The 20,415-nt window shown below is 39.1% G+C and overlaps 2 protein-coding genes across 3 annotated transcripts in view; one reads left to right on the plus strand and one right to left on the minus strand.

Annotated features, from left to right (window-relative positions):
* Positions 1-6,104, minus strand: part of sema4ab (sema domain, immunoglobulin domain (Ig), transmembrane domain (TM) and short cytoplasmic domain, (semaphorin) 4Ab) — a 26,320-nt gene extending 20,216 nt beyond the window's left edge. The window contains exon 1 of one of the 2 annotated variants that reach the window (XM_061741153.1): positions 5,748-6,104. The gene's annotated coding sequence lies outside the window, so the exon portion shown is untranslated. Of the gene's footprint in view, positions 1-1,836; positions 1,978-5,747 lie in introns of those variants that run through there. The other variant, XM_061741154.1, reaches the window with a different exon arrangement.
* On the plus strand, positions 4,451-18,592 carry LOC133460539 (uncharacterized). Its single transcript, XM_061741155.1, has 5 exons — positions 4,451-4,506; positions 13,942-14,050; positions 14,297-14,372; positions 14,846-14,891; positions 16,572-18,592. Exons 2-5 carry the CDS (start codon positions 14,018-14,020, stop codon positions 18,154-18,156), a joined length of 1,740 nt encoding a protein of 579 aa, XP_061597139.1. The 5' UTR covers positions 4,451-4,506; positions 13,942-14,017; the 3' UTR covers positions 18,157-18,592.
* Positions 18,593-20,415: the final 1,823 nt, after the last annotated feature.

A 20,415-nucleotide genomic window follows, 5' to 3' on the forward strand; every position in this document is an offset into this window, starting at 1 on the left:
TCAGTTGAGCAACCGCAGGTCCCTGCGTTGTTAGTTTTCTTTGCAGTTGTGGAAGAACTTACACTTGAAATTGAGATGTCTGAAGAAATTTGATCAGAATTAATGTTAAGTACTATTAATAGAGGGAATGAGCATGACGTCACAGATGCGACTTCACAGCGGGTTACGCCCACTGAGTGGCAGAAAGACTGAGTGGCAGAAAGACTGAGTGGCAGAAAGACTGAGTGGCAGCGTAAACTTTCAGTTTGAGCAACTGGAAAACATCTAAAATGGGAAAGAACTGTTGTGCGATCGACTGTACTCATAGATTAAGCAAGAAATCAGAGTTATAGTTTTACAGATTGCCAAAAAATAAGCTTAAGAGAGACAAATGGACCGTTGCAATTCACAGAAACAACTGGATTCCAGGCCCCGAAACGTGGATTTGCGGTTCCCATTTTGTATCAGGTAATGTTGGATTTTTGGGTAGCTAACGTTAAACGGTCAAATCATAAAGTTCGGTGTCCTCATCACTTTAATTTCACCAACAAATCCTGCCTTGAAGTAGGACCAAGCGTCAAGACTTTTTTGTAAGCCTTCAAGCTTTGCTTCGTGTATTTCCCCGGCGTAGAACTTAAATACATACAAATATCAGGAAACTCGATTCGTGGTCAAATATTAATGTCCATGGACCACTGGTTCTTCTGGTAACTGTACGGGTCACTGTCAAGTCCAACTGCCTTTAATTTAAGCCGACAATCGGCTGTTATCCCATTTTTGCTGATGTTTTGCCACTCAGTGTGAGTAAGGCGGCGTGGTCCAGTGGGGGTTTTGTCCCGTTCTTCTTATAGTCTACAGTCAGTACTGTAATTAGATCAGATTGCTCCAAATTCTAATTTGACAAATGTTTTAATTGCCCTCATATCTATTAAAAAATAGAATAAGATAAAAATCACACCAAAAAAGTATGTATTTTTTACTGAACTCCTTTATGTTTAAGTAAAATTAAACTGAAATAATTGGTGTGAATCTGTTGTACTTAATTTAAAGGAGTTCCCTGATGCCCCGGTCCGACCTCGCCCCTAATTGCAATATATATATTACCAATTCTAATTCTAATAATTATTATTGGCATTATCATGATATATTGTTTTATAGTGTATTATTATATATTATGTTATGAGATCTCATGGGATGTTATATTATAGTATTATATTGTTATATATTATAGTATGGTGATATAATTTTGTTATATGTTATAATATTATACAAATTATTATGTTATATTAGGATATTATTATATGCTCTTATAGTATTACATAAATTACTTTATATTATATCGTGCTATATTATATCACTCTACATGATAATTATCCATTTATTTTTCAAATTAATATTCTTTATTTACACACACACACACACACACACACACACACACACACACACACACACACACACACACACACACACACACACACACACACACACACACACACACACACACACACACACACATCATTGTAACTCGATGTTTTCTTTTGTTGTTGTTTGTACTGTATGTTAATAAAAAAGGGTTAAAAACATTACTGTTTACTGAAGCGTACTCTTAAAAAAAATAAATGAAATAATTTAAAGGAGTTCAGTAACTATTGACTATGACTATTTAAAAAAGACAAAAAAACAAGCAAAGCTTGTTGGAGGTAAAAAGACTTTCGTTTATAAATCTAAATAGCGCGTTTTATTAAAAACTATAGTTAGTCTTTTAAACAACGGGGAATTTAAAACCACGTGACATCTGTTCTCTGGACCTCAGGAAACATCAGAAAGTGAACAAAGACAGCTGGTTCTGGTACTTACTGTCATGTGGCTGGTTCTCCTCCTGAACCTGGTTAATATAATACATCCATGCCTGCACCACGCTGGTCTCTCTGTTATCTGCTACCGACCCCTGTGCTGGCTCTGCACGGTGGACCAGGTTAACTGCTGGTAACTGATGAAACTGTTCTAAGGCCTCGTCGACACGAACAGACTCAGCCGTAACTGTAAATCTGCAACCATCTTTTACATGCATATGTGGGTTTTGGCTTCTAAAAGCTTAAAACTTAACGGAATAAATTTACACAAAAACTCAAAAGAGTGATGTTTAGGCGAGCTCCTACGTCACATTGTGCGCCGCCATCTTTTTTGGTAAACGTCACAAATGCGCCTGGCTACCGCTTGTTGCCATAGCAACGTTAAGCGCCGGCTGGCTCCAAAACTGTTTTTATAGTAAAAAAAAACAAAAAGTGATGAGCTCTGTTGTAATGCCACTGCCTTTGATTAATATTTGTATCAATATGAAGATGTATTTGTAGATATAAATAAGTTTGATATTTTGTCCAATAAATAATCCCAGACTGCACACCATAAATAAAATTATCTACACATGCATATTAATGTATTCCTATTGTTATCAATAAGACAATGTGTTTTTTTGAGTAACTGTAATATAGGCAATTTATTTCAAAAAGAAGTCACATCAACTCCATATGTAGAAACTTATTGGAATAACCATATTGATAATATTAACTGGAAAAAAGATCTGGAATTTACATGCAAGATATATAATCATATATATAATCATATATATAATTTTTTACAACGATTTAAGAAAGACAGACTTAAACTGCTTTTTCTGTGGCGGACAGCATGAAGATATTTTTCCATTCACTTTGGTCTTGTCCTTTTTTAACTCAATTATGGGAGGATATTTATCCCCTAATTTCTTTTTCGATTGAACCTTATTTTCCCCTGTGCTTTAAACTGTTTGGTTTCACTGACTTTCCTTTTCCAATAAAAAGAAAAAACATATCAATTTAATTATACACCTAGGCAAATGGCATGTCCATAAATGTCGTTACATTAATCAAAAACCTATCTTTCCTATCTTTGAAAATGAAACCAAACAATATATTAAGTCTATTAAGAAATATGTTTTTACAAAAAAAAAGTGATGAACTCTGTTGTAATGTAATCCTGTTTAGCCAAATTCTTTATTCATAAAAATAGACATTTAAAGTCATCCCCCAATTTTTTTTTTTAAATGAATTTGGATTATATTTAAAATCTTTAAAACTAATAACTGAAACAAAAGCATAAAAAATATATGAAGTGTTAAGACATTTTCCCACTGATTTAGAAGACTGATATCATTACTTGCCCCTTGTATGATGGACTTTGTTGTATTATTTTACTTAAACGTCATGTATTTCATTTATTTTCTTATTGTTTGTACCTTATTTTCATATTATATTACTGTATAATTGTCATGGGACATTCAATCTCTATACACTTTGTTCACTTTATCAACCTCGTTTCGATTACAAATGTATTTGTATGGAATGTATATTTGCCATGTTTGTTTTATAATGAAGAATTGAGAAAGAAAAAAGTTTGATAGTTTAAATTTGTTTTCAACAAAATATACATGTAGTATTTTACCACTATATTTTTACTCTGTGAAAAGTTAAAAACAGAAAATGTGCCTACAGCGTTAGAAAAGATGGAAAATAAATAAAGTGCAAACATGAGTACTGTACTGGCAATTTTGATGAGATATTTTTAGTGTACAAACATTGCAGTCAGTGATAAAAATATTTACAAAAAAAAACATTGCAGTCCAACAATCGCCTGATCTTAGTGAGTTTGAGTAGTACGCAGTAAAACTAAGACAGAACTTTTAACAAAAATTTAGTTAAAAAATAAGAAAACTCATGCGGGCAATACTAAGTACCCCCAGAGCCAGAAGCTCGTAGATCCACCTTCAGTGGTGATAATTTGATATATGTGGTTTCCTGTATGATGTTTTCCGTGTCACTTGTTGTTGAGGGGTTAATTTTGGCCCTTTTTTTTTTTTTTTTTTTTTTTTTTTTTTACAGTTTTGCTTCAGTTAATTGAGGTTTATTACGGTTTAAGTATGCTGGGTTTGCAGCTGCCAGTAGCTTGGTAACTTTGTATGAGTGAAGAGAAGATAAGGAAATGATGATTGGATTGATATTAGTTAAGTCAGCCACCAATCACAAGTCCATGTTCCTAATTATCCATTAATGTATTGCTTTATCACGTTATTTTCACCTGAAAAATAACAACAACCACAACAACAATATATTGTCACTCCTATACAGTTGTCATCGATGTGATCTAACTTTGGAGGCCTAAACAGTTTTTTTTGTTCCAGGGTGTAAATATGTGTCTTTCTGCTGTAAGGTTGCACATTGTAACATGGAGGTCAATGGAGATTACCTCTTGGAACCAGCCCCTTTGGTTAGCTTCAGTCTGGTAGTTAGATTACTGGCTCTTGGTAATCATATGATGCTACTTAATGTTTCCATACATAATTCCGATTGAATCTTGGAAACCATCTTTGTTTCAGATGTTGCAGCCAGGATGACATCAGAGACAGCTGGAGCTTTGTTGGCGAGCTCAGGGTCCTGGTGGAGCTCTAAGGTCTGGGCCCAGGTAGCCAGCTGATCAACGGCTAGTGATCTGGTAAGTCACCTAGAAAGGGGCTTAGCTGACAGAACCGTTTGGTCCGGCTGCTGCCAGAACTTGTGACCTACAAGCTAAAGGCCATCCAAGCCAGGGTCGCCACCCGTCCCTTGAAATATGGAATTGTTACGTAACTGGGAATTAAAAGTTGCGTTCCGTATTGAACCAATACGGAACGCAGTTTTTTCTATTTCACAATTGTCCCATGCACGTCTGTCACACACACACACACATGAACAACGAACTAACAGTAATGAATAAAATAAAGGACAGCACGTATTAAAGACAGCAACATGTGTTTGTTCGTTCTCTGTTATTTATTGATGTCATGTCACCTCATTCGTTTCAGTAAATTCAGGTAAAATCAAGGTGAAACAAATTTATTAAATATATTATTTCCCACTACATGCAAAGTGAGATATTTCAAGCCTTTATTTGTTATAATTTTGATGATTATGGCTCACAGTTTATGAAAACCCCAAATAAAAAAATCTAAAAAAATTAGAATATTTTATGAAATCAATAAACAATTCAAATCATCAAAATTATAACAAATAAAGGCTTAAAATATCTTGCTTTGCATGAAATGAGACTATGTAATATATTAGTTTCACCTTTTAAGTTGAATTATTGAAATAAATTAACTTTTACACCATATTCTAATTTTCCGACCTTCACCTGTAGGTTATATTTATATTTACTTGCATGTACATCTTGGCTGATGTGGAAATACATTTCAGTTGCTAGTATGGTTGGCTGTCTGTACAGTCATGCAAGTTCAATGGTATGAAAGCACTTTAAACTTTAAATCAAAGCATTTTGTTTTTTCATATAAAATAAATGCATTTCTATGCATTTTAGAAGTTTTGGAGATGTCCCTTTTTTTGGCGCCTGCGCTGCTGAAATCGGGGCGTCCCTTATTTCTATTTCTGAAAGGTGGCAACCCTAATCCAGGCATCCTCCAGTTCGTCTTGCCCAGCAGCCTTTGGCAGGGGGGCAAAGGTATCCTGCTGGTAGCTTAGCTAAACTTCTTCCCAGGACCCTTCCGGTCCAATCCAGAACCGGTCACTGCGTTCTTTACGTACAGTTAACACACAGCAAGCCATATTATCTTTAAATAAGAAAACATTTGTTCACTTAGGTCTTTATCGCTCGGAACTCAGGTTCACCGAACATGGTAATAATTAAGGTGACAGTTAGCTGTTTGGTTTTGGTCTGCGATGTGTAATCTATACATGTACCTTGTGTTGGGACTGTTGTTTCCTGGAGTTTGGCCTCCGAAGAATTTTGATCTGGATTTTATCCCACCAGTCTCCCACCAGGTTTCTTTTTCTCCTGTTCAGGTTTCTCGACAAACACGCCAGCTGCTGATCTGGTAAAACCATAGTGCCACAGGCTCGGTGGGTGGTCCGCTTACAGAGGATTCTGCCTGTTGAAACTCATGGTTCCTGGCTCTTCTTAAAGCCATCAGTACTTATTCTCCATCCTCAAGTTTAAATAACTGTCTCATCTTCCATGACATCAGTTAAAAAGTAGAATTCAGGGATAAATCCAGTTCCAAAACGTAGGTCCAAACTGTGTTAGCCAAACTTATAAACAATAAAACATTGGAAGACCTCATTGTGAGGCCAGCAAGGAAAGGAGTGAGTAAGATGGCTAATGAGGAGAAAAGAAGCTTGTAGAGGATTAACGGTGACCTGAAAACAGCCATGTGGTAATAGGCCGGGTGCCTCCCACGGTCAAACATGAAGCTGCCTCTCAGGCTGACACCATCCCTCTTTTAGTCTGTTTTCTTATGTTAAAATATTTCAAATATTATATGATCGTGGTGGATCTTAGTATCAGCTTTTGTAATAACCTTTTTTTTCTCTCCACTCTACCATTTTTTAAAAAATTAAATCACAAACAAAGGAAAAAACCAAATAAACACCTGGACAATATGAAGTATCCCATTACAGCTCCCATAAGGTTTAAGAGGGTAATTTGCAGTCAAGTTTTGTAAATCATTAGCCCTTGATGAAAGGACCGTTAACAGGTGTGCAGGTTACTGGTCTGGAACATTCAGGTCTCCGTTAACACAATGCCAAAAAGGAAAGATGTCAGCTATAAGGTGCATTTCCATCAGCGGTGATTCAGGGTAAACCTGCCAGATACGGACCTCCAATTTTCAGCCCCTTTTGCTGCTGTGTCTCCATTACACCGTAGTTCTGAACAAGGACCATTGACTGAACAAATAATACAGCCGACCATGTGTTGGCAGTAAAGTGCATTTTTTTGCTGTTCGCAAATGGCCGGCAGCATAAAAGGAGACAAAAAAGAAGAATTTAACAAACGAAGAAAGAGAAGAAGAAACACATTGACAAGGGATGCTACTTGCATTTTTTATTTTTAACATACGCTGCAGCTAGTTGTGGTTAGCCAGCTTTACATAGGGTAAGGGGGCTGAGTTACGGCAGTCCTCATTTCAGACGTTGTATCTGAACATCTGAGGACGCCTGGGCAGAAATTAGTGGAATAATCATAACGTAACATCACATAGGATCATCGGTTAGCATGAGCTGAGCCAAGCCAAAATAGCATGCTAGTGGTAAATGAGCTAACTACTTGAAGGACTGATTAAAGCAGCACAACGTAACTTTCAGCTTTTCTGAGTTTGGCGGCATCTTTTGGACAAAAGCGGTATTGTTTTACCAGAAAGAACACTACGTTTCCCATGAGCACCAGCGCGTACTGCCGGAAAACTCCTGTCCCGTTGCTGCATTTGTTTTGATAGAAGACGGGACGCTTTTCTGTTTCACCAAGTGAACAGAAAAAAAAGATGTTAAACTGCTGGAAAGGAACTGGAATTTACCGGGATACCTTAAACAAGGAAGTCAGGGAGCGGTATATGGAGAAAATAATGATTATTAACGGTCTGGATCCATATGAAATCATTACTGAAGACCCATGTGTTTCAATAAATTTGTATAATAGTACAACATACAGTACATGTTTTGTATCCCTCTTACTTCTCTTTTCTTCTTTTTGACTGCTATATTATGCTGAAGAGGCTCCGAGGCGTGATTATTTTTGTTTTCCTCGTGAGATTATTTTTTTCCTCTGCAGCTACAAATAAGAGTTAATATTTTTTCCTCAACAAACTAGTTTTATCTGAAGATTGGGGTTAATTGCACCGCAGAGAGCTGGCCAGCAACTGCGTTTAGCTGGAGAAGTGGGGAATAAAACCTGTATTTTGATCCGACCCCGGTCTGTGAGTGTTTGTGGTTTAAGGCTGATTTATGGTTCTGCGTTAAATCGACGCAGAGCCTACGGCGTAGGGTACGCGGCGACACGCACCGTACGTTGCGCGTCGCCACGTACCCTACGCCGTAGGTGTGCGTCGATTTAACGCAGAACCATAAATCAGGCTTTACTGTGTGTTTGGTCGTTACAGCCGCGATCCAAAGCGAGCCGACGACTCTTTCACTCTTTTACTTTGTTATGTCAGATACTTGGTCTCCGTGGTTCTGCCTCCGAGCAGGAAACCGTTGAAAAGTTAAACCATTAGGGTCTTTTCCCCACGTCTGTTATGTGGAGCTGCTGCAGCCGCAACGCAGCAACAGGTTCTCCTGAGCTCTGAGCTCCACGCCCTGCCCATTTTCGTGTCGACTGCGAATCGGGAAGGAGGGGGAAGTGATGTATGCCGTAAAGCAGTCAAAGTCGTAACGATTTGTAGTTTTTTAGTGTGGCAGGGTTCCTACCATGCTCCTCAAAGTTACATAGTGCCAGTGAAGGCGATACAGACCCCTCAGACCATGACAGAGGTGTCATTAAACCTGTTGGAAGTTGATGTACCATCACAATGACTCTGGAAATATGATATTAAGGTGGAAAAGTTACGTAGTGTCGCTTTAAGTCATACAGGAAACCATAACTTCAGGTTACTGCTGCTGGTGGATCTACAAGTGACTGACTCATGGAGGCACTTAAGATTTCCCACATCATTTTTTTTCATGCATTTGTTTGAATTCATTTTCATTAGAGAGATAATGACATAATGATTAAGTATTGTTTTTAAATAGAAAAGATATAGCCCATTCAAGTAGTAAAGAGTTTACTAACTTCTGCACTGGTAAAATCAGGAAACTGCCTCATCCTTCTACCGAGCCTAAACGGCGGGCTCTTGGTGCCATCTAGTGACAAGAAAAATAAAGTTAATCACATTTTCAAATTAAAATAGTGTCACAGAGGACTACAGAAAACTGAATTTTCAAAATAAAAACATAAACGCCTGAATAAATAAATTGTTGGAAGATAAATTGATTTTTACTAAACTAATGTGCCAGTGCTTTAGTTTTATTTTAAACTGTGATAGAGGAAGCATCATATTTCTAAAAGTAACTTATTTGTCTGGTGTCACCTGTTTGGGGTTTTCAGCTAAGTGTTTTTTGTGTGGTGACGATGTGCCTGAGCTCCTGCCTCTCTCTGCTAGTAACTGAAGGGCGTGCTGGCAGGCGGGCGTGCATTGCTTCATTTTCTTAGATATCTCCTCGTAACTTGTAAGTTTTGCATTTCTGCCTGTAGGACCTGTATTGTGAGATGTACTATCAATGACGAGCCTTACATCCTCCATGTTCCCATTTTCGGATAAGTTAACATGAACTTGGTTCAACAGTGACATTATGATGCAGGTACTTGGGACAGGAACCATCTAGCCAACAAAAACACAAACAAATACAAAGCTTAAACTTCTGTCACTGGTGAGCTCTGACTCCAGGACTGTACAGTCGTAACTGCTTAACCAACGACCTTGTTTGGTACAACTAGTTTAGAGGAGCGACAAATCTTCTTTAAATATACCTAGTCGGTATTTAAGCTCAGTTAATTAGCTTGTTAACTAATCAGCTAGCTATGAACTGTTTTTAAATACAAAGTACAGTTAGTTTGGACTTGCATACTTGAAGTTTATGGTCAAATACAATCAGGAGGGTGTACTTCAGAAGATGCAGTGTGGTCTTTTTGTTGGGGCTTCAGTGTACTTGATGACATCACAGCTCAGCTAGAAGGCTATGCCTCGATAAATGTCTACAGTTTAATTTAACAAAAAAACGCACAATCTGGACATCAGTGTGATTCAAAATGGACTGTGAACTCCTCTGGCAAAAGGATTTATCACTGCTACTTCATGTGACATGGTTTTTGATGGGTTTTATGCGTGTATTTGCATGTGTTTTTGCGATCATTTGCTGTTTCAAGTCTACACTTTTTTTTTTTTTTTTTTTTTTTCTTTACCTTGTCTGCACACATATTATTGATTGATACCATGACGGTAGAAACCAAAAGTGTATATATGTGCATTATTACTATATGTAATATATACATATATATACGCACACATGTGCGTACACATACATAAATATACACATACAAACCCAGTGTTTTTTTTTTTTGTTTTTTTTGGGGGGGGGGAGGGGGTGGGGGAGGTCGGTGACGACATCCACTGCCAATCCAGGAAGCAGGAACACACGGAGACACACGTCAAGCACTGGAAATCTGCAACAAAAAAACCACAAACAAAGCACGAAACCGGCACGGAGCCATCCAAAACACGAACAGCAATCGACCTAAATCTTGAGATCTGATCGCAGTCTGAGCTAAGCTATCGCTACCGCTACCTAAACCCAAAAACTAGAGAGCCAGCATGCAGGTGAACAAGCCAGTGTGTATGTCTATGTGTGTGTGTGTGTGTGTGTGTGTGTGTGTGTGTGTGTGTGTGTGTGTGTGTGTGTGTGTGTGTGTGTGTGTGTGTGTATGCGTGTGACTAAATTACTATATGTGTGTGTGTGTGTGTGTGTGTGTGTGTGTGTGTGTGTGTGTGTGTGTGTGTGTGTGTGTGTGTGTGTGTGTAATAAACCAAACAAAGCTCCACCTGAAGTGTATCTATAGTGGGGGAGGGGGGGGAGCAACCCCGCCACCCGTGAGACCAGAGGCCGACAAGGAAGGCCACCGGCAACCCCACAGAGGGGAGAAGTAGGAGGGAGGCAACCCACCGCCTGCGAGGCCCCCCCCCCCACCCGGCGGCGGCCGAGGGGGCCCGCGGGCGGGGCCCCCACGGCGCGGAAAGAAGCAGCCAGCAGCCAAGTCTACACTTGATGCACCATCGGTAAAATTAGTGGCGTTGGAACACATCTGTGGATTTTAACCAAGCGCCAACTTTCCAACTTCCATGTTGACAGCAACCCAGTGGTAACAAAAGTTGCAATTCATTTACTGACCACTAGGCTCCAAAAGAATAAACACAAATGACAGAAAAGCCTCTACATAGAAGTATAACTCAGGCTTAACCACATTAGATTTGTCATTATGACTTAGATGAAGATCAGGAACCTGGTTAACTCCCAGGAGTTCACGTGCTTTCTTTTGGCTCTGTATTTGAATCTGGGTTGGGGTTTGGGCCAGCATTGTTGCATCAATTCAATTCAATTTTAGCGTCTATTACAACAGAAGTTGTGTCTAGGATCTTTCCAGAGACCAGAACATGACTCCCGAGCAATTATTACATAAACATAACATAAACACTGGCAGGTAAAAACTCCCCTAGTGGGAGAAAAACCTTAAGCCAAACAGTGGCAAGAAAAACTCCCCTTTAGGAGGAAGAAACCTGGACCAGGACCTTGATCATAAGGGGGGGCCTCCTGCTGAAGACCAGCTGGACAGAGCAGGAAAATAGAAAACAGACAGAGAGGATGAAGAACAGGGAGAGGAGAGACAGAGACACACTATCAAAGGTAAAAAGGTAAGATATATTGCTAGTAATTATCTGTTAACTGGAGAACTAAGAGTTCTATGTACATATTACTGATACCTGGTTAGTTTGTGGACTACAGAGACCACTATATAAACAGGTGTAGACAGCAGAACCTGAGGTGGTCAGAGGTTTACTAACACTAACTAGAGGTTTACTAAACACTAACTAGAGGTTAATAAACACTAACTAGAGGTTTACTAACACTAACTAGAGGTTTACTAACACTAAAGGTTTACTAAACACTAACTAGAGGTTAATAAACACTAACTAGAGGTTTACTAACACTAACTAGAGGTTTACTAACACTAAAGGTTTACTAACACTAACTAGAGGTTTACTAAACACTAACTAGAGGTTAATAAACACTAACTAGAGGTTTACTAACACTAACTAGAGGTTTACTAACACTAAAGGTTTACTAACACTAACTAGAGGTTTACTAACACTAACTAGAGGTTTACTAACACTAACTATTCAGCAACAGGGTGATTCACAGTGCTTTTCAGAGACATTAAAACATACATAAAGAGCATGATTTAAAGTTTAAACAAATAATAATAACAATAACAATAATAATAATAATAATAATAATAATAATAATAATAATAATAATAATAATAATAATAACTAAATAAAATAAAACAACATAATTTACAGGATTTAAAATATGATTACATTTTGAAACTCAAATGTACCAGTGTAGAAAAGAGTTAAAAAGCAATAATTAAAGACAAACAGACATCGGTTAGAAATAATTAACAAATGAGATGCAATAAATAAAGGTTGCAGTGCATGATGGGAGATTACTGAAATGCAGCAGTAAATAGGTTTTCAACCTCGATCTAAAGCATCTGAATGTTTCAGCAGCACTGATGCATTCTGGGAGTTTTCTACACAGGTGAGGAGCATAAAAACTGAATGCTGCCTCACCGTGTTTGGTTATAACTCTGGGTACAGAGAGTAGGCGTGACCCTGAAGACCTGAGGGTTCTGGTTGGTTCAGAATGGACCAGATCAGTGATGTGTTTTGTTACGAGAACATTCAGAGATTTAGAAACACGCAGCTGGATTTAACATCTGTTCTGGGACGGACAGGAAACCAGTAAAGATCTAAGACCTGGAGTTATAGTCCACTCTCTTAGTCTCAGTGAGGACTCTGGTCTCCTGGTCTCAGTGAGGACGCTGGTCTCCTGGTCTCAGTGAGGACGCTGGTCTCCTGGTCTCAGTGAGGACAGGGTTCTGGTCTAACTGCAGTTGGTTGATGGAGGTTGTAGACCCGTGAGACCAGCGTTACAGTAGTCTAGTCCAGCGGTTCCCAACCTTTTTTCCATGAAGCCCCCCCTACTTGTTTCTAAGACCAGCCGGGCCCCCCGACCCATACAGGGTTTATACAGCAATCCTTATGTTAAATTTAATACCAATTTAATACCTTTTTCACTACCTTCAGATTTAAAAAAAAAAACTGTCACAACATTAAGTGTTAATCACGGACCTTTTAACATTAATACAGATTTTGAACTATAGAACACTATACAGAACAGATTTACAGACTCATTGATGTTGACTAGATGTTTCATATTTATTTCACTTTGTGAATGACAATAAAATAGACTGCTTAAAATGTAAAAGGTAAAAAATAATACCAATTTTAAAAAAAATAATACCTCTGACAGTGAATTTAACACTTTTAATGGCCTTAAATTTGGCAATTTTCATTTATCACTTTTTAATACTTTTGAAAACCCCGCGGAAACCCTGCCATATGTACCAGCAGCAAAAGAGTAAAGTTATTCGTTACAAACCTTTAATTGAAAAAATGAACATTAATTATGTTTTTTTGATACATTTCTCTTTGGTTTACCCTGTACTTTGTTTTTGTCACCTTCCTTTTGTGTCACCAATGTATAAAATACGCACAAATAACTGCAAGGACATAAAAATATTTCTGAAAAATGTCTCTTTTAATATGAGAGCAACATTTTTTTACATTATTCCTTTAACAACCTGTCGGAGTAGTAGTATGATTAAATGTTGAATAATGATATTATAATACATTTTTAAGTTTTTATCCTGATAAATAACTTTTATTTTAAAATGACCAAAATACATTTCTAAGTGGGTTTATACAGACTTGGATTACAGTATTCCATTAGGTGTGTTATGATTTTTTTATTTATTTAACATGTGTTAATATAATTTTTACAACTGCATATCCTCAAAGCAGACAAAGTTTCGCGCCCCCCCAGAGATCTCTGGCGCCCCCCCAGGGGGGGGCCGGACCCCAGGTTGGGAGACACTGGTCTAGTCTACTGAAGATAAAAGCTGGACCAGGTCTTCTAAGTCCTGCTGAGACATCAGTCCTTTAATCCTCCACATGTCCTTCAGGTGATAACAGGCTTCACTATTGTCTTAATGTGACTGTTGAAATTCATGTCTGAGTCCAGGAACATAAGGCTACCAGGTCTTGCACATATTGTGGCGCTCGGCCGTTTTGGATATGCATGTAACAGAATGTTGAATTGGATCGTACATTTTCCAGGGAGCCACTGCAGGGAGGCGAACGCAGGAGACATCTGGAAGTGCAGAGCTACTCTAGCGTCATGCCACAGTCCTAAAAATGAATATTATCTTCATTTAAACTGTCCACAGATGTCCCCGCCTTCCATCTGATGACGGCAGGGATACGCTCCACCCATGTGACCCTGAAGGTGGAGAACATGGAGGAATGTCTCTTAATGTTTCATGTCCTTTAACACAGGTGACTTTCTCTTTGCAATAACGTATTCAGTAAACCTTCAATGATAATTATTCACAGTCACAACAGAAAGAATTCATGCTGACGATAATATTAAACAGTAAAGGGGAACTTTACTGGAGCAGTTAGACATTAAAATATCTACTGGGTCATTTACATTCCTATCTAACCAAATGTGGACTGAGATATGAGTGTTGCTCTTCTGGCAGCTGAACTCATCATGTTCTCCCCTCCGGCTGCTCTGGACAGGACACCAAGGTCGCCATGGAGCTGCGTGGATTCTGTGTTTTCTTGCAGCTGGCTCTGGCAGCAGGACTGAACGCCGGTAAGATCTTTGAAATTAGCCACAAAAAATATGCCTTTGTTAGAAAATATGAATGTGCTGCTGTTCGATACGTACTTTTGGGCTACCAGCAACGCTGACTCCCATCTTAAAATGTTCAACCTTACAGCAGAAATAAACATATTTACAGCCTCGTTCAAAAAACACGTCTTGGTCTCCATAGCTAGTTTTTAATCTATGTAGAGGACCTGCAGGTCTGGATCCAGACCCTGGTGGTCAGTAGAGGATGGATGTTAGTCCTGTTTAGTTTAGGAAGTCGGATGTGGTCCATTGGCTTTAACAGTTTTATCTAAACTGCAACATTTCAAGTTTTAAATCTGTAGAGGAACAATCACAACAATCCTGGGTTCAGGTGATCTAGTTAAACTGTCTGGAAACAGTCTGAATATAGCTGAGGTTTTAGTCTGAGGGCTGATTGTGGTCTGTAACCGGTTATTTATTTTGTTTGATTATAGATTCTGATAAGCAGATGACGCAATTCAACTCCATTCCAGGGAACAGGTAAGACAGAAAGACACAATGTAATATTCTATTTCACAACATATTGCTCCTTTTAACCATTTGAGAAGTGCCAGTCTGTGATAAAGAATATATTGAACTCTACACTTTGTTGTTGAATAAGTCAAATAGAATAAATTTAAAAAACACCACAAAAGTAAAGCATTAATCGCAAAACACTTTCATTCTGTTATTTCCACTATTTTTACTACAGTAACAACCACAACTTTAAATAGATTTAAGAAAACTGTTTTTTTTTCTCTATGTCTGATGACAAAGTTGAAGGGCTGTTCCACAACCAGTGGGCTACGTCCTGAAAGGACCCCCCCCAGTTTTAAAACGCTTTTTAGGGATCATGAAGAGGTAGAGATAACTTCTGTTGTAATAGATGCTATATAAATAAAATTGAATTGAAAAAATTGAATTGAATGTTAGCATCAACATTAACCAGTGAAGTGAAGATAAATGGGAGTGATGTGATGTTGTTCTAGTAGTTCTAGTACTGTTAAGTCTTGCTGCAGCATTTTGAATGATCATAAAGCCATTTGAATCATCAAGAGACCTTGACTAGTCAAACACAAAATCCAGGTTTCTGAGGCACAACTGGACAAAAGGGTCCAGAGAATCCAGGGCCTGTTGAATTAAAGGGATCTTTTATAGAGGGAATGCGCATGACGTCACAGATGCGACTTCACAGCGGGTTACGCCCACTGAGTGGCAGGAAGACTGAGTGGCAGCGTAAACTTTCAGTTTGGCTAACTGGAAAACATCTAAAATGGGACAGAGCTGTTGTGCGATCGACCTTACTGATAGATTTAGCAAGATTGCCAAAAAATAAGCTTAAGAGAGACAAATAGATCGCTGCAATTCACAGAAACAACTGGATTCCAGGCACTGAAACGTGGATTTGCAGTTCCCATTTTGTATCAGGTAACGTTGGATTTTTGGGTAGCTAACGTTAAACGGTCAAATCATAAAGTTCGGTGTCCTCATCACTTTAATTTCTACAACAAATGCAGCCTTGAAGTAGGACCAAGCGTCAAGACTTTTGTAAGCCTTCAAGCTTTGCTTCGTGTATTTTCCCGGCGTAAAAATTAAGTACATATAAATATCAGGAAACTGGATTCGTGGCCAAATATTAATGTCCATGCACCACTGGTTCTTGGGGTAACTGTACGGGTCACTGTCAAGTCCAACTGCCTTTAATTTAAGCCGATAATCGGCTGTTATCCCGTCTTCTCCACTAGTTGCAGCTGTTTTTGCCACTCAGTTTGAGTAAGGGGGCTGGTCCAGTGGGGAAGTGACGTCAATGAATGCAGACCCTCTATTCATATTTATAAGTCTTTTCTTGCAACGTTAACCTTTCTGTTTAATTTAATTCAGTTCAAATACATTAGTTAGCTAGTTGGTTTAGTTATTGAGCTCAACTTTTATTTCAGCCCAGACATTATGTTGTTTCTTTTTTTCTTGGGATGTTATATTTCCTCTTTTTTCATAATCTACCAGTATGTTTTCTATGTTATATTTTGAATAGATTATAAGATTTGCAAATAACACAATTCTGTTTTTATTGACACATATGACACAGCATCCCATTGGGATTGTCATGTTATAGTCTATTTAATATTAAAATTAAACATCTGAGATGTAAATCCTGGCTAACCAACATCATATGACCTTTAGGGACAACGATAACACTCACCAAGCAATAGTAATCATGGAGAAGGACCCAGCAGTGATCAAATCAGCTGCCTACCTGTTCAAGAAGCATCCCAGTGCATCAACCCTGCTGAGCTACCAGAATGGGGTGCTGCATGTTCTGCAGGGACGTCCTGGGTTTTCTGGGAACTACGATGTCCTCCTGGTAGGCCATGGCAGGAAGAGCACCATGGGACCAGTCCAGCTTGCTGGTTTGGACCCAGGGGAACTTGCCAGATTCATGTCCATCCTAATAACCAAAATTGGTCATTCAATTCGGACAGTCACCCTGATCAGCTGCAAGCTCGGAAATGACCAACGTTTTATGTTGAATCTGTTACAAATCCTGCACTCTGCTGGCGTGGAAACAAAGCTCCATCTCCAAAGCGCTCTGTTGTCAGTGAACTCCAACGGAGAGATAATGAGGGAAAAGGACGGTGTTTGGAGGTCCCATGACCACAGCAGCGAAGTCATCGCTCAGTTGAACCAACGAGGTGACCTGCTGGTGACAAAACCACTCGGCTGTTCAGGTCCTGTCTTTCTAAATTATAAAGGACATGTTCTGTATCTTCAGACTCTCGAATGGCCACGTCACCCTCAGATGTTTGTACCAATGGAGTTGCGCAAGAAGTATCCCTCCATTGACTGCCTGGAGGGGCTAACTTGGAGCTTGTTCTTTGAGGAGAGCGAAAGACGACGTGCTCCAACTTATACCCCCCAGCCGAATGATATGAGAGCGGTGTGGCTTAAAGATCCTGATCTGCCAGAGGAATACATTGTGCTCAAACACATCATGACTATACAGGACCTGCTTGCTGAGATTCGATTTAATGCCATGGAGGAAGTCACTTCAGATCTTTACTATGTTCTCAATGAATGCATCTACAAAGTACATGGGAAAAATCTAAGTGTAACTCTGGCAGGGAAGGTCATGAACCCCAACAACACAGCGCTAATTGAAGTTTTCCGTGAGTCGTTGACCGACCAGATGAGCGAATCGCCCCTGGAGGAGCTCCAGCAGGGTCTCAAAGCGTCGAGCTTCAACGATTTCTGCCGGCAGACTTTCCAGTTCCGTCAGTGCATCTACAACTGCGAGCGATGGGGCCGCTACTTCATGACGGCGGTGTTCTCCGCGTCCGTACGCAACTTTCGAACCTTCTCGCTTTTCCTCATGAGCGTCATTGGCTGTGAGGTGGGCCGTTTGAGGGGCACTGACAGCTCCCTGTGCACAGCCTTCGTCGGCAACGATCACCCCATGATTACGGAGCAGCCCTGGCCCGAACACCTCCGACGAGGCTTCTACGGCTGCACCGTCGACAACTACGAAGTCGCACCGGAGAACTGGCAGATTTGGTTGGATCAAGTTGTTGCAAAGGAGAACGCCCTTTATGTCAGATCCAAGCAGATGATGACAACCATGGACCACAACGACCAGACTGAGCTGGACATCTTCGGCAGGATCAAAGTGATGAATAAGTACGTGTTCTCATCCTATATGGAGTATTTTCGAGGTACACCTGAGGGAAAGAAACTCAAGATAGGATGTGCTCCCGTCTTCCGTGAGAATTAAAATTCACAATTTTATAAAGCACAACCGTTACACGTTTAGGTAATGCTTATCAGTTCATAACAAAGAATAAATGACAGAAAACAAGTTATATCTCCTACTCAAAGTTAAACCCTTTAAGCTCCGGCTTATTTTCAATGCCCATCTGCTTCTCTGCAGTAGGACGGGTTCATTTTCAACAACTTCAAATCGGAAACGTTTTGGCATTATGGAAGAAACACATTGATACTAATCCCCCCCACCCCCCACCCTTTCCTCTCTCTATGCAGATAGTAGATGTGTAAAACATTCTTCAACTTAAACTGTCAATATGTATCAATCAAGAACAATAGATGTTTCTAGTGTGTGATGGTTAAACTCACAGGCCACTCCCACCGCTGACTCCACAACTGGACAACAAATCAGTACATTGACCTTTTGACATCATCTATTTGAAATAAAGTTGTTCACTTTGCCTGATTTTTGGCTTTCAGTTGCCCTGCGTAATTTTTTTGTGTTGCATTCTTGAAATCCCAAGAAAAATGTATATTAAATCAAATGAAATTGATGAAGACAAACATGAAATAAGTCAGATTTATGAAACAAAGCCAGAGTTTGTCAAGGTTGACATTCCCCCCCAACTTTCAGTTTCTGTCTTGCCCCGCCTGTGTCCCATCTGCCCTGATTGTGTCTGCACCTGTGTCTCGTCATGTCTCGTTATCCCCTCAGTATATCTGGTCTTGTCATTCCCTTGTTCCCTGTCGGACCGTACTGTTTGTTCCCTCCATGTCCTCCAAGTTTTGATCCCTGTTACTTTGTTTTTTTGATCCTGCTCTGCAGCATTTTAGTTTGACTTTTTGTGGAATAAATCCTTTGTTTTTTTGAGAACTCCTGCCTCCCTCTCTCTCCTGCGTTTGGGTCCACACCTTACCCCCAGACGTGACATTTATTTATATTATTCATATTATCCCAGCTTTTATGCGTTTTTGTTGTTGTGTAAAAGATGGAGTCTGCATGGACCATTATGCAAATAATTCAAATTTGAATGTGACCCAATTTAAATAGTTAAACCAATGAATAATGAAAGGACATCACTTTTTGGAATGTTTATTTTATTAATCAGTTTTTCTAATTTCTCACAGGTAAGAATACAAAGAATTACAAAATATAAATGCATAGAAAAGTCATGGATGGAAAGCTAAAGTATTTTTATTAACAATTTTCATTGTTGTAAACACCATAACAGTGGCCATTCATCCTCTTCTTAGTTTAAAATGACCCATTCAAAGGGACTGGACATCAAACACATGGAGGACAAATTAAGACAAAACTGAAGCAAATGGTGAAGTGTCAGTTTACTTTGGTCCACAGAAGAAAATCAAAATCTAAACTTTGACCGGTTTAAAGTGGAAACCATTAAATCATTGTTTTTTTTTTATAAACATGCTAGACAAGGGTAACTTCAGCCAATATTTACATTGTGATAAATAAAATGAATTCACCATCATTTAAATGGCTTAAACTTTAAGATGGTAAGGCAGCCTTAATTTAACAACTAGCAAGAATTTTAACTATTTCAAATGATGCTGGGCAAAAGAGCTTGGCAACGTGAAGGAGAGGCTGATGGTTCTGGGTGCCAGTTACTGTACTGTGACAACACCGTTACTATGGCGGGAAAACCATGTTGTTGTCTATCCCACTACAAAAGAACCCCCCCCCAAAAAAAAAAATAAAAAAAATAAAAAATTCAAACTCAAGACAACTGGTCATCTTCCAAGAGGTTTTCCTTAAGGGCCAAGAACATTACTAACAATCCAGCAGGAAAGGCCTAACACAGGCATTAAATGTTAGCTTTTCTGAAAATCCTAAAATAGTAGCAATTAGGGATGGGAATTGATAAGATTTTTATGATTCCAATTCCATTTTCGGTTCTGCTTAATGATTCGGTTCTTTATCGATTCCCTTATCGATTTTTCATTTGGGGAAAAAAGGACAACAATGAGGCAAATGGCGCTAATATGACAGGCAGTGTTTGTTTGTTAACTAGTTACCTGCAGTATTATTAGCCAAGGACATGCTAACGTTGCTGCTGGGTTGAGAATTACTGACGTTGGTCCGGAGTGGATTAAAAACGTGACATTTATTGATTGTTATTTGTTGCTGTTTGAAAGTTTCCCTGTTGTCACATTTTTTACTGAAATGTAACCAGACTTCTGAGCGTTTGTATTGCTTGGGCTGGCTTAGCAACGTGTGTGCTGACGTCATTCGTGCCCACTGAGATCG

Source organism: Cololabis saira, chromosome 15 (genome assembly GCF_033807715.1).
Source record: "Cololabis saira isolate AMF1-May2022 chromosome 15, fColSai1.1, whole genome shotgun sequence".
NCBI lineage: Eukaryota > Metazoa > Chordata > Actinopteri > Beloniformes > Belonidae > Cololabis > Cololabis saira.